This window comes from Orcinus orca, chromosome 10, assembly GCF_937001465.1.
Source record: "Orcinus orca chromosome 10, mOrcOrc1.1, whole genome shotgun sequence".
In the NCBI taxonomy this organism is placed as follows: Eukaryota; Metazoa; Chordata; class Mammalia; order Artiodactyla; family Delphinidae; genus Orcinus; species Orcinus orca.
In genome coordinates, this window is record NC_064568.1 from 31,788,766 (window position 1) to 31,804,245 (window position 15,480).

The following is a 15,480-nucleotide window of genomic DNA, read 5'->3' on the forward strand; positions in this document are numbered from 1 at the left end:
ATCCTGAATTTTTAAAAACTGATGTCAGAGGACAATTGAAATATGTAAAATCAGCCTTGAAAATAAGCCCTAATTTTTTTGCCACTAGATCTTAGGGATGTTACCCTTTTCAGTTGACTCATTTCTGTTGTTTTTGAAGAGAGATGGGGAGCCCATTACCAAATTAGGTCACGTGTATTTACATTTCTCCTCATTTTATCCTTCAAAATGATATGTCGGATTCCCTAATCTTCAAATGTTGTCTCTAGGATAGAGAAAGCATTAGGATGTTTAAGGAAATGTCTTTCTTTCTTTCTTTCTTTTCTTTAGATTATTGAGAAAGAATCTGCACAAGTGGAAGCAAAAAGAGAGTTTGTGAAATTTGATGAAGAGATAGCCAGCGGAAAGGCTGAAGAAGCCCAAGCTCTGAAAAATGAGTGTGAAAGTGATCTAGCTGAGGCGATTCCAGCTTTGGAAGCAGCTCTGTCTGCACTGGATACACTAAAGGCGAGTGTTTGAATTAGCTTGTGTTTCATCAACAAAGTAAAACTGCATAGAGACACTTGGTTAATTCGGTGTAGTTCACTTTCAGTGGGTGGTATTATATTTTTTTTGTCCAGTCAAATGAAACTTGACTCTTAACAATTCCTTTTTGCTATACTGTTATCTTATATTTTTTGCTTTTCATATATTATTTATAATTTTCATTCAGGATATTCCAGTGGGAATGGAATAATCTCCAAGAGGCCACAGTGGTTCTGTACATGGACCAGGAGGCATATGTTAAATAGAATGTTGAGCTACCTTTCTGCAGCCTTCTGGACATGCATGTACAGCAAAAACTAAAGATCATTTCCAATATAGATGTGGGTCACACCTGTCTGCATTACACTATGTTGTGTATGACTCTACAGGGTCTTTAGGCAAAACCAGAATAACCTCACCAAACAGAGCAGAGAGACCAGCTTCTGTTGACTAGGGAGGCCCAGTGTAGTATGGAAGTTCAGGATATTCAGACCCCATTCTTTGCCTTTTTTCCTAATCAATGCCCTAACTCAGGGGTCCCCAGCCCCCAGACCGTAGACCGCTACTGGTCCGCAGCCTGTTAGGAATGTGGCCGCACAGCAGAAGGTGAGCGGCGGGCAGGCGAAGCTTCATCTGCCGATCTGCGTCGGTCGCATTACCGCCTGAACCATGGCTTGCAGTATCAACTGAACCATCCCCCGGCCACCCTCCACCCCCCATCTGTGGAAAAATAGTCTTCCATGAAACCGGTCCCTGGTGCCAGAAAGTTTAGGGACCGCTACAACTTTCACATAAGATACCTGACAAGATGGTGAGCTCAACCTATCAGTAATTCAGCATCTTCAGGATCAAACTCTATATCTGATTTTCAGTTATATCAGACTTGTAGTTGTAAGACTTAAGATTGTGTTAGGTCATTTATATTTAGAAACTGTCACTGTGCTGTGAACCAGGAATTTAACCAGAATTTTAATATTAAAATTCTGAGCTTATTATTTTCTTCATGTCTGCTCTCTGTCACATTTAAAAGCCACATTCTACCCAGTAGTCTTTATTCATTCTCTCCTTAGACGTTTATCACAGGAGCCAATCATTTTGACAAAGTTTGTTTTTAATAGACACTCCATTCTAGACGACCATGAGCATGAATTTCGGTAACTTTTATCGCTGTGTACCATGCACTTTCAGTACTGTATCCTGTGATACTCACAGGATTCTTGATGCCTTTAAACACCACCAGTTCAAGTTATCAGTATCAGGTTTCCCTTTCAGTTGTTTGTACCCTTCCTAGTATCAAATACTGTATTATAGAAAAGAGTTAGGGTTCAGTTGCAGAGAAGTGAATTGACTATTTAGTGTTAGCAGAGATTCTTTAGGGAATTTTATAAATAAATTACAGAATTCTTGGAAGAGCTAAGTAAATAGATTCTAGGCCGAGCTGCCAGGAATGACTCACAAAGCTAAACTGAGGCACTAATCTACCAGAGGAATGATCCCTCTGAGTTGGAAGCCTGCAGAGCCTTCTTACAGAGCCATATTGCCTCCACCATAATCCATATCAGCAAAACAGATGCCTCGTGCCCTGCAAGTCTCCTCACTTATTCATTCTGAATTCTAGTATCACTCAAGTGATCTGATGGTAGGCCCTAACGACCTCCCACAACTCTAGCTGCATGGGAAACTAAGATAAATTTTTAGCTTTCCAGCAATTGCAAGGGTAGTCAGAAGGATACTGGAGTGGATAATAACTAACTGAATCAGTTGTGTCTGTCGTAATAATATATACCTTTTTAGAAAATAAGTTTGGAATTGGAACTTACCTCTTCTTTCATTTTTGGTGGGTAAAGCTAACATGTAAGCAAATATAGAATTAAGTCTTTATTTAACTTAGGGTTATTAACGTGGATTCCATGTGTGGGCTTGGCATGTGACTATATAAAAATTTTGTGCATGTGTGCAAAAATATTTTCTCTGGAATATTCTTAGCTGTCACCATATTCTCATAAGGACCTATGAACTCTCAAACACTTGGGAACCATTGGTTTACTGTACTTAAGTTCTCTTTTGTTAATTCTTTCATAACCATGCAAAGCAAAAAACAATTAGTTTCAAATGAAAATTTATGCTTTTATTATTCTCCAACATTATTTTTGAAACTCTTATTATTTAAAAGTAGGCTATTCTGAAGATACCCTGTTTTCTTTTTATTTAGCCAGCTGACATTACAATTGTGAAGTCAATGAAGAATCCTCCATCTGGTGTTAAACTAGTTATGGCAGCTGTTTGTGTTATGAAAGATATAAAACCAGAAAAAGTTTCGGATCCTTCAGGAACTGGAGGCAAGGTAATAACTAGACACAGATTTATATCATATTCATGAATGTAGAGAACACTGTACAGCAACTATTATCAAATTAAATGTCAACAGTACCCAGTTCAGGGAAGACATATTGTTTTCCAGATTATATGTATCCTAGATAAAGCTAAGGCAGTATAGCATCAGAAAAATGTAGTTCCGGTTGTTTCCATCTCCTTTTCTGTCTATGCGGAATTCCCCACTGTCATGGGGTGGGGTTGAATGAACAGTGAGAGACCTGTGCTTTTCCAGCTAAGAGTCTCAAGAATGTGATATGGTTATATAGGTGTTTCTGAGCATTCAAAAAATTCTGCTGTTAAGCAGTACAGTGACATTGTTAAAAGCATTTGCTCTGGAGCCAGAATGTCTATATTCAGAAATTCTGACCCTCCTAGCAATGTGACCCTGGGGACGATGCTTAACCTCTGTGGAACTCTGTAAAAAGAGGATTGTCATAGTACCTGCCTCACAAAGTTAATACAAGGATTAGATTAGTTAATACATATAAAGCTCTTACGTATAAGGCCTTATAAATAGTAACCTGTTTATAATAATAAATATTACATATTTATTACTAAATGTTAGTTGTTGTTATTACAATTATTATTCAAAGGTATCTCCCTTAAAAAAGATGGTGTAACATCTATCCTAAACTAAATTTATAGACTTATTTTCTTTTCAGGTTTTTACAATACCTAGGTTTGAATTCCTGAATTGGAGAATTGGGATTTTTTTTTTTGGCCATTCTATCCTTCGTTGACATAATAAAGATAAAGAAAATAAATAGGCTCTTACCTTAACAAGTTATTCTCACGCACACACAGATAGACATACACATACACCCCATCAGGCTTCTGAAATTAATAAAAAGAATGTTCACCTACTTATTTAACACCTTTTATTAGCACAAGTACCATGTGCTTTATCTTATAACTGACAGAGCAGTGTATAATCTTTGTCTTTCTGCTTTCTCTTCTCTATTCCACTTGGGAAGTCTAGGTAGGTGAGGAGATTTTCTATAAGAAAAATATTTGCTACCTGTTTTAGTCCATTTGGGCTACTATAACAAGTTACCACAGATAGGGGTGGCTTATATACAACAAAAATTTATTTCTCACACTTCTGGAGGCTGGGAAGTCCAAAATCAAGACTACAGTAGATTCAGTGTCTGGTGAGGGTTCACTTCCCGATTTATAGACTACCATCTCTTTGTTGTGTCCTCACATAGTGGATGGGTGAGGGACCTCTCTGAGGTCTATTTCTCACACCAAAGACCACCTCCCAAAGACCCCACCTCCAAATACTATTACACTGGGGAGTAGGCTTCAGCATACGAATTTGGGGAAAGGACACAAACTTTCAGTCTATGGCACTACCTTTCTGGTTTGAAAGTCAAGATTAATGGAAAATAAAAGTTGAAATTAAAAAAATATATTTTCTTATATGAAAATTGTGATGGTGTTTATACCAGCTGCTTTTCTTAAGTTTTCTAAAGAGAAATAATCATATCTTTTGCCTTCTAATGTTTAATTTTTAATAATAAAGTCAATATATAAGTTCATATACATATTTTAAATATTTGATATGCTTAACATGTTCTCAGGGAGAGAAGTCTCTTTATTTCATTTCCAAGGAGATGTAGGTTTATATTTTGAAAGTACAGTGTATAGTTTCTCTGGATTAATATACCTTAAACCTCAAAAAGAAAAGTTTTATATCAAGCATATTTAATTGCACATCTAATAAGTTTCCATAAATTTTATTTATAGATATTGGATTACTGGGGACCTAGCAAAAAACTTCTGGGAGATATGAATTTCCTAAGAGATTTGAGAGAATATGACAAGGACAACATTCCGGTGAGTTTCATTGGATTTTTTCTACAAATGTAATTTTGCCAAGATGTATAAAATCTTTAACATTTTGCAATATTATATAAAACGTAAGAAGATAGTCTGTCTTTAGAATTAAGATAATAAATAAATGAATATTATATTTATTAATGACTATTATGAATTCTCATAATACATAAAACCTCTCCTCTTTCAGACCATGAAAAGTCATTGAATAAATTACTGTTTTAGTGTATTATTGACATGAAAGAGTTCTCCAAGTGCCTTATAATAGTTTATTTCTTAATAAATTGGATATACAAATTTGTGAGGTAAAAAAGTATAGTTGTTTTTCATCCAAACTTCTATTTATTTATGTTTAATTGTTCTTCCTTATTTCCATATGTTTTCCCAAACTACACAAGTCTTTTAATTTTTTTGGAAGAAATACCTTGTTTCACTATCTGTAATAAGTTTGCATATTTTGCTCACAAATATGACTGCTACAATTATGCTTATTTTAAAAATATCTCAAAGTACTCACCTTGGTTTTTAAAGGCAACATAAATTTTTTATATACTTTTTTTTTACTGTGTATGATTAATTTTTCATCTATGGTTGCGTGATATATGTTGAAATCTTAAGATCTAAATCTTTGTTTTATAGGTGACTGTTATGCAGAAGATTCGTGGTGAATACTTAACAAACCCTGAATTTGATCCCCCTAAGGTTGCTAAAGCTTCCTCTGCAGCTGAGGGTCTGTGTAAGTGGATCATGGCTATGGAAGTGTATGACAGAGTTGCAAAGGTATTTTGAGGATCAGCGCATCCATTTTGTGTTGAAATATTCCCATAAGTTAAAATCTATGCCGATATTTACTAGTTAAGAAGTTTCTAAAAGTGATACCACAAAGAATTTGTCCTGCTGCAGCATAATCATCAGACATTAACTGAGTATCTAGTACATGAAGAGAATACTTATGTGTGACATAACCTGTTTGGGACTAGTGTAAGTGAGAGCAGGGATGATCATTGGAGTTGGCCAGACTGACCTATAGCTACAGGGACCTGGGGCAAAAGAGAATTAAGTTTTATGAGGGGACTGCAGAAGCAAAGAAAAATCCAAAACACCAAGGGCAAAGTGGCAGATTAAAATCTTGATGCAAAGGTCAGAAGTAAGAAATTCCAGTAGGGTTAAGAGGCGGAGCGTGGAATCAAGCCATGGCATGCAGTGATAGGGAGTCTTTTTTGGAGTACCCACTGAGGCCAAATTCCTGGGAGAGCAGAGAATGGTTAAGAGCATTTTGTAAATTTGACTAGCAAAGGACCAAGGAAACACTGGCCTTGTCCTCAGGAGCTTGCAGAATTCTACCAAGGGGAGCAGGAAATATAAATAAAAATACCCATGGAAATACATGATAGCATGTGTTTAGAACAACCTCAGAGTGTAGGATGAGTGATCAGGCTGTAATGATTGAGAAGATATTCTTAATAAGGTATATGTACCTGTAGAGAGGTACAGACTGTGACTGTAAATTTCAGGGGAGTAGACCTTTATACACCTGTTAAAGAAATAAAATTAATTTTTTAAATAAATTCACTTTATTTTTTTTTGGCTGCGCGCAGGCTCTCTGTAGTTGCCGTGAGTGGGGGCTACTCTTTGTTGCGGTGCGCAGGCTTCTCACTGCGGTGGCTTCTCTTGTTGTGGCACATGGGCTCAGTGGTTGTGGCTCATGGGCTCTAGAGTGCAGGCTCAGCAGCTGTGGCGCACAGGCCTAGTTGCTCCGTGGCATGTGGGATCTTCCTGGACCAGGGTTCGAACCCGTGTCCCCTGCATTGGCAGGCAGATTCTTAACCACAGCGCCACCAGGGAAGCCCTAAAATTAATTTTAATGGATGTTCTTCCATTTGAACATCTTGTTCCTCCCCATAGTAATCTCAGCAGGTCGGTAAGCTCTCAACTCAGCTAATTAACACATGTGGAATCTTCTGGATCCTTTCTATAAAGCTGAGAATCTAAGGTATTCAGGTTGTTTTCTGACTTTCCACTCTACACCTCCACATGCTATTTTAATTCTGATGCACCTGTCTCATGTTTTTATGGAGGGGTTGAAGGGAGATATCCAGCAAGGTCTTCTTCAAAGTCCAAAGTAGAAAGTGGAGCTTCCTAATTCAATATCTGATCCTTTTATTATTATTATTTTTTTGTCTGCACTGGGTCTTGGTTGCTGTGTGCAGGCTTTCTCTAATTGCAGTGAGCGGGGGCTACTATTCGTTGCAGTTCACAGGCTTCTCATTGCAGTGGCTTCTCTTGTTGCAGGGCAGGGGCTCTAGGCACACAGGCTTCAGTAGTTGTGGTTCGTGAGCTCTAGAGCGCAGACTCAGTAGTTGTGGTGCGGCTTAGTTGCTCTGTGGCATTTGGGATCTTTCCAGACCAGGGCTCGAACCTGTGTCCCCTACATTAGCAGGAGGATTCTTTTTTTTTTTTTTTTTTTTTCAGTACGCGGGCCTGTCACTGCTGTGGCCTCTCCCGTTGCGGAGCACAGGCTCCGGACGCGCAGGCTCAGCGGCCATGGCTCACGGGCCTAGCCGCTCCGCGGCATGTGGGATCTTCCCAGTCTGGGGCACGAACCTGTGTCCCCTGCATCGGCAGGCGGACTCTCAACCACTGCGCCACCAGGGGAGCCTGGCAGGAGGATTCTTAACCACTGCACTACCAGGGGAGCCCCAATATCCGATTCTTTGCCTCACTCTTCCTCTTACCCTTCAGCTCATTCACGGCAATGTACCAGAAGACTTAGGTCTCCCTTCTTTCAAATGGACATATACTCTCTCTGGCCATCTTGTAAATTCCTTCTACTGGTGGCTTATAGTACACTCTGATCAAGTTGGCCGAACCCATTCTTGATATATTGATACTAATGAGCATAATAAAATAAGAAATTTAGAAAATTCTTTTTCTCTCAACAAAGTGTCACTTTTCAAGATTTGTTGAGGAAAATTCAGTTTTGGTAGTGAAGCTGAACACCGAGACTTTATTTCTCTTTGTATTACTGCTAATGTCTTAATCCCCTCAAGGCAAATGTAAGCCTCAGCTGACTGGGAAGACATTGAGAATTTCCAAGCTGACTTGGAAATGGCAAAAAAAAAAAAAAAAAAAAAAGCACTTTCATGTATTTTTAAGCATTTGTAACTCCTGTTACATGTTTTTCTATTTTTTTTGCAGCAGTTGAATGGCAACTTCTCATTATTTTGCTATATATTATGCTATTCTTGCTACATATTATGACATTTTTATTAGTCCAGAATAACTTGCCTATTTTATAGATAACTGTTTGCTAGTCCAGAATGATTTTATATATTTTATAAGACATAGAAATATATTTTACTTTTCTGCATATAAAAATATGATGTAAGGTTTAAGGCATTTAAAATTTGTATAATTCATTGTTATAAGCGATAAATGTATTTATAATCATAAATAAACATTTAAAATTCATAATATCTATAAAGGATTATGTCGATTGTCAGTTTTATATAGTACACATTATAGCTGCATATATTGTTCCCAAACAGGTAGTGGCTCCTAAGAAAGCCCGCTTAACAGAAGCTCAGAAGTCCTTAGCTGAGACAATGGAGCTTTTGAATCAGAAGAGAGCAGAACTGGCAGAAGTAGAACATCATCTGGAAAATTTACAAGCAACATTTCTTGAGAAAACTGAGGAAAAGGCTCGTTTAGAAGACCAGGTGGAACTCTGTGCTAAGAAACTTGAAAGAGCCTCAAAACTAATTGGAGGACTAGGTGGAGAAAAATCAAGGTCAGATTTCTACTCCTTTTAACAATATTTTACAAGGTCGGGCTTGAATATGTGACTTTCTTTGGATATTTATTATGATTACTGATTTTTAAATGGCTGGTTGAGATTGTGGGACTTTCTATAAAGTACCTGGCTAAGCTTCTCCTAACAGAATATCAATGTCAAGGATGGTGTTTGCAACTTGCTTTCAAATGTTAAAAAAGAGAGAGAGAGAGAGAGAAAGAAGCAAATAAAACAAATGGTAATTTTTAAGTGGTGAGTATGTGGGTGATCATTGTGCAGTTCTTTCCAATTTTATGTATGTTAAAATTTTTCATAATAAAATGGGAGGGAGTAGTGGATATATGGTTCATTTTGTTAAATTTATTTCGGATAACTGACTTGATACAACAAAGCCAGTTAGCTTTATTTTAATCTATTTATTTGTACTGGCCAGCCAACTATCATAGTTATTAACTACATTTGTTGAATGAATAGCATGATAAAGTTACATACTTTTGACAATACTTTGTAAGGTAGATTAGATGGTTTTGTAATGCACTTTTTTTTTTTTTTTAACATCTTTATTGGGGTATAATTGCTTTACAATGGTGTGTTAGTTTCTGCTTTATAACAAAGTGAATCAGTTATACATATACATATGTTCCCATATCTCTTCCTTGTAATGCACTTTTTACTGTAAAGGTTTCATTAAATGCAAAAAAACATCAACCTTAGCATTAGTATGTCAGCTGCTATACAACTTAAATGTAATTTTTGGTAATGAATTGCAAATGTTCCTATGTTTTTCAGGAACAAATAGCAGGGCCACTAGACCAAATCATCCTGATTAAAATTATTAGACAAAATGCTGGTGGTTTTTTTGTTTTGCTTATTCTGAAAGAACAAGTCGTGTAAGAAATGCCTAATATTCTAATAATCAAAGGTAGATTATCATTTGTATAACATAGATATATATTATAGCATGTTAGAGCTAGAAGGGACCCAACCTCCTTGCTTATAGATAAGCAAGTGCCCAACATTTCATGGCATTTTGTTATAGAGTTTGGACTAGAAGCCCCTAGCCCTTTCAATTACTATCATAGATCATTCTCTATGATGAGGCTATTTTGCCTTTGATTAATCTCCCAGATGGTCTCAAGCTGCAGATGACCTTCAGATAGTATATGAAAATTTGACTGGTGATGTCTTAGTATCAGCAGGAGTAATAGCCTACCTTGGTGCTTTCACTGCTGGCTTTCGACAAACATGTACAGAAGATTGGAGCATGTTGTGCAAGGTAATGGTTTTATATTTCATAAGTTTCTTTATATAGAACACTTAAAGTATGTGTTGGGGTATCTGGGGGGAAAAGATGATAATAAAAACAGAGAAGGGGAGAAATGACTGAAAATATGGGGTTTTTCTTTTTTTCTTCTTGTTTGATCAGTAAAATACTTCCATAGTCCAACTTTCCTTTCAGTTTTCTTTTTGTTCTTTAGAATTATTAAACAATATCTAATAACAAATCAGTATTTTAATGTTAACAATATTTCAATCAACAAGACAAGAGAAAACATCAAAAGAAATTTGTTTATTTCTTACAGCAAAAAAAAATCCCATGTTCAGAGGAGTTCTCATTGAGTAAGACCCTGGGTGATCCAGTAAAAATTAGAGCTTGGAATATTGCTGGATTGCCTACAGATACTTTCTCCATAGACAATGGAGTGATTGTTAATAACTCCAGGCGTTGGTAAGGAACATAAAGTATTTATTTTTCAATTATTTTATTTTAAGGTTTTCAAATATAGAGAAAAGTTGAAAGGATTTTAAAGTGCCTGTATAGCTACTACTTCCTAGATCCTACAATTAACATTTTATTATTCTTATCTATCCCTCTATCCATCCATCAACTCATCCTTTTTCATGTATTTCAACATATGTTGCAGACATGGATCTACTTCCTTCCAAATACTTCGGCATGCATACCATTAACTAAAGTTCAATATTTGTTTTTTTTTTTTCTTTTGAGGTAAAATTTACATACAATGAAATACACAAAACTTAAAACTATACCATTCAATGAGTTCTAACAAAAGTATGCACTTGTGCAACCCAAACCTCTGTCAAGGTATAAAACATTCTCTTTTGTCCCTTCCCAGTAAATCCCCACCCTCATCCCATAGGAGATTATTATTCTGATTATTTTCCATCACAGGTTAGTTTTGCCTATTCTAGAACTTCATATAAATGGAATCATACTGTATGTAGTCTTTTGTATAAGGCTTTTTCCACACAGCATAATCTTACTAATTTTTGTGCTGAGTAGTATTCCATTACATGACTATATAACTTTATGCATTTTCCTGTTGACGGACACTTGGGCCGTTGGCAGGTTTTGGCTATTCAATGTATTTATTTTAACTAGGTATTTCTACCCATTTTCATGATACTATAACAATAATTTATGCAATTTCATGTATATTTTTCAACACTATCACTGATAGTGTGATAACTATATGAGTTTTCCAAATGGTTTTTACTGTTATCCTTTTATTTATATCACTTTCAAAAACTTGGGAAATTACTCTCATCTGAGAAATAGTTTCTTATAAATGGTTATTTAGTCATGTTGTCATCTAATTTAAGTCTTTTCTTGGGATCTTATGTCAAATATACTATGATAGATACTATTGAGTTCTTATATTCTTGAGGTACTTTGTAAGTGCCTTATATCCTCACAAATTCCTATGAGTTAGTTCTTATTATTCCATTTTACAGATGAGATGACTGAGGCCCACAGTGATTTACTAATTTGAAATGTAGTGAGATAACTGAGCTAGTAAATGGTGGAGGAAGAATTTGAACCCAGGCAATTTAACTTCCAAATCCTTGTTCTTATTTATTATGTTAAGTGAAATGTGGAATAGGGTATCCCATTTGCTACCTTTATAACTGTAATGGAAATTTCAGTCTTCTTTTGAGATATAAGATACATTAAAGATACAAGGAAATCTTACATTCTAAAAGTTTGAGGTATTGTTTATTATATTCTTTGGAAAACTTACTAGATACTTCAAGATGTCTAAGTCTCCTTTATATTGATAGTATCATTTTACTGAAATACTGATGTATGTGTTTTGAGTGCTTATCCACTCAAAATTTTACTTGAGAGTGAACATCCTTAGGTTGAAACTTCTACGCAATTAGTAAAATTTATTACAATCCGAGGAAGTGTAATTAGCTATTCCAGAAAATGTGTTCTCTTGTAAAGCAGGGCAAGTTCTATTTAACAGAATATTTGACCCTGAGTATTCTGTTTTAGAACCCTTTTCTATGCATTTGGTGGCCATTCAGATTTTTTAAATTGCAGTTCAAAAATGCTATTAGGATATCTATAAGGCTTAACTGAAATCCAGGGAAACCAGAGGTTTCAGGATTGTATGTAAATTGAAGAAAACAATCTGTCATTTTCTGGCAGAAAGATGACTCTTCTAATACAGTAATATTTCAATGGTGTTACTCCTTTCTACCTGTTATTTTTGGACTGTCTGGTCAATAAGTCATGGACTGGGTCAGTTCTGAGGGATGAGTCTCCATCCTTATAGACCAGACTTCACTTCTTGCCAGTTGGGACCAATGTGTTCATCTATGGCTATCATCCTTCTGGACACTGTAAGTGACCACAGAGGCTTAATCTCTTCTCTCTGCCTCCTAACAGCAGAACCCAGTAATGTAACTAATGTTCACTCTTTTGGCTACTCACTTTAGAGTATCTTAAGTGTACCTCAGAGAAAAGTTGAGCCAGTAGGCTTTTGTAATGAAAATACCAATGAAAATTGGTATCTCTCCCAATCAGTCTCAATCTCTCCCTCTGTCTCTCTTTCTCTCCCTCACTGTAGGACCTATTTTCTGTGTTTTTCTCTGTGCAGCTGCTTCATTGGTCTGTCTCTGATTATATGCTGATTCTGTTCTTCTGTACACATGGCCATTCCCTAATGAAGCCTTAGTTCCTAAGTTCACAAAACACATCAGTTGAATAATATACATTAACCAGAACCATTAAGTGCAAGTTCAAATTCCCATGAGAGAAAAATCTGATTAGTTTAGTGTGGGACAAATATCCATACTAGGTCTTGTCACCTATGACTGGGGGCCAAGCCATTGTAGTAACACACATGAGTAGGTCAAGAATATAGTTCTCAGAAACAGAGTCGTGAACTGGGAAAGCAGTTCACAGTTAGAACCCTGTTGCTTGCTTCTTTTTGCATCTTTGGATGTGATGAAAGGTAAGGATCTAATTTTATTTATTTATTTTATAATGGTAACCATTTACCCCAGCAGCATTTATTGAGTTATTCTTCCTTTCCTCACTGATTTGTAATGCTATCTTTGTCCCTTCAGTCTTTCGTTTAGTAAGGACTTGTGAATTGGTCTGAAAATGTCTTTGTTTTTCTCCTCACTTTATTTTTTCTTTAATTTTATGTCAGGTTTATTGAGATATGATATATACAATAAAATTCACCCTTTTTAGGTGCAGTGTTTTATGAATTTTGATTAAGGCCTATGGTCATATGATCCCTGCCACAATCAAGATGCAGAACATTACCAACCATTTGAAGCTTTTAAATGGGAGGGATTACATGACTTTTTTTCTGTTTTTTAAAATAGAGATATAATTGATATAATTCTCACTTGTAATCAGAGTATTTAGATCAGTTATACTTAATGGAATTATTGATACATTTAGATTTAACTCTACTGTCTTACAAGTTCTTTTCTGTTTGTCTCATCTGTTCTTTGTTCCTTTTATCTTCTTTTTCCACCTGGCTTTGGATTAATTGAATTTTTTTATGATTCCATCTTATCTCCACTATTTGCTTGTTGGTTATATATTCCCTATTTTAAGTGTTTGCTCTAGAGTTTACAATACACATCTTTAGTTTCTGAATACTTTCAGATAGCAATATACTGCTACACATATAGTATAAGAATCTTTCAACAGTATAGTTCCAATGTCTCTCTCCTATTTATTGTGCTGTTATTGTATATTTTATTTTTCATATGTCATAAATCCCACAATACATTGTTACTATTTTTGCTTTAGACAGTAATTATGTTAGGGTGCTTAAATATAAGAAAAATGTCTTTTATGTTTATGTTCATTTTTTCCCCATTTTTGGACTTTTTGATTGTGTTTTTTTTTTTTTTGGCCTTGTGGTGGCACGGCTTACAAGATCTTAGTTCCCTAACCAGGGATTGAACCTGGGTCACAGCAGTGAAAGAACCAAGCCCTAACCACTGGGACGCCAGGGAATGCCCTTAGACTTCTTCATTTCTTTATGTTTCTATGTTCATATTTCTTCTGCCTGACAAATATTTTTCAGCACTTCCTGAGTACAGGTCTATTGGCAATTAATTCATTTAGCTTTTTTTCTTTATTTCATCTTCATTTTGAAAGATATTGTTTGCTGGGTTTAGAATTCTGAGTTGACAGTTTTTTGGATTCTTTTGGTTTTCCTTTTTTCCTTTAAAGATGTCACTCCATACCATGGAGTGCCACCACTCCATGGAGTACTCCAAGGAGTAAGCCCCTTGCTTACTTTTTTTTTTTTTTTTTTTTTTTGCGGTACACGGGCCTCTGACTGTTGTGGACTCTCCGGTTGTGGAGCACAGGCTCCAGACGCGAAGGCTCAGCGGCCCTGGCTCACAGGCCTAGCTGCTCCGCGGCATGTGGGATCTTCCCGGATCGGGGCACAAACCCGTGTCCTCTGAATCGGCAGGCGGACTCTCAACCACTGCGCCACCAGGGTAGCCCCCCCTTGCTTACTTTTTAACCACAATGAAAATACTTACCCTTCTGCTTTATTATCGTTTACTAATACAACACTGGCTACTGGCTACTTAACAGCAAAGCTTTGTTTTCCCCAAAATTACTACCTCTGTCAGAAGCATAGATTGATAATGCTTTTTTCTTCAGACTGCCCAAAGATCTCAAATGTAGATGAGCATTACTTTCATACCTACAGTCATGTACATACAGAATACAAATAACTTGGCGTGGTGTTATTTCTCTGATGGACACAACTCAATTTTCCAATTGTATTTGTAATACAGAAAGTTGTATTAAGTAGAAGTTGGATTTCTTTTAGAATAAACAGGATCTCTAATTATTGCATTACTGAGAACATTGATTTAGGTTTTACCAAGAATATTGATAGGCATTAAAAATCTTAATTGACAGAAATAGTTACTTTTTGCAGGGTAATGAACAAATACCATATTTTTCCAATAATAAGCACATGTAAGGAAGAAAAAATGTCCCTTTAAACAGGGCCTTGAAAGGTACTAAAAGCATCTAGTCTAATTACTAGACAACTTTTAAGCAATTGTGTGCAAAATAACTTTCTCATTTCCGGAACACTTTTCCTCTGTTTGCTATGATAGCAAAAGTAAATTTTAACTAGTGTCTGTACTTTTTTGTGCTTTCAATAGGATTTCAGCACAGTTTGAGCAGAGAAAGAAAACAACCAGTCAGCTAGTATTGGGTTGTTTTGTTTTTTGGAAAGGAAAGAAAATAAAAGAACAAAGTTATCTGGGAGTAGTTGATTGAAGAGCTTATTTTTAGGCAAAGGGAAAGGGGATTTTTATCCCTAGAAGCTGTTGAAACAGAAGGAGAATGGGAAAGGCAAAGTGACATGGAATGAAAACTCCCCTTTCTGTGCTTATATTTTTAAAAGATAATTTAATGCACTGTACTGAATATAAAAGGAACCTAAGACAGCATCATCACTGAAGAAGAGGAAAGCACATCATATTTTGATTCTCTGAAACCATGAATCATATGTTCTTAAACACAAAGTCTGTACCATACTTACATAGAAAAAATTCCTAAATAGATCTCAAATATATACTAAACTAAACTTGGAAACTTAGTTTATGGTTCTACTCATAACCTAAGGAAATCCGTTATAGGCTAGTGGATCTCTTAT

The 15,480-nt window shown here is 36.0% G+C and overlaps 1 protein-coding gene across 1 annotated transcript in view; it reads left to right on the forward strand.

The window, feature by feature from the left end:
• DNAH12 (dynein axonemal heavy chain 12) overlaps positions 1-15,480 on the forward strand; it is a 229,243-nt gene that overhangs the window by 171,400 nt on the left and 42,363 nt on the right. The window contains exons 50-56 of the mRNA XM_049715390.1: positions 310-490; positions 2,721-2,848; positions 4,630-4,719; positions 5,359-5,499; positions 8,268-8,509; positions 9,641-9,788; positions 10,096-10,241. Of these exons, the coding sequence (XP_049571347.1) occupies positions 310-490; positions 2,721-2,848; positions 4,630-4,719; positions 5,359-5,499; positions 8,268-8,509; positions 9,641-9,788; positions 10,096-10,241 (1,076 nt within the window). The remainder of the gene's footprint in view (positions 1-309; positions 491-2,720; positions 2,849-4,629; positions 4,720-5,358; positions 5,500-8,267; positions 8,510-9,640; positions 9,789-10,095; positions 10,242-15,480) is intronic.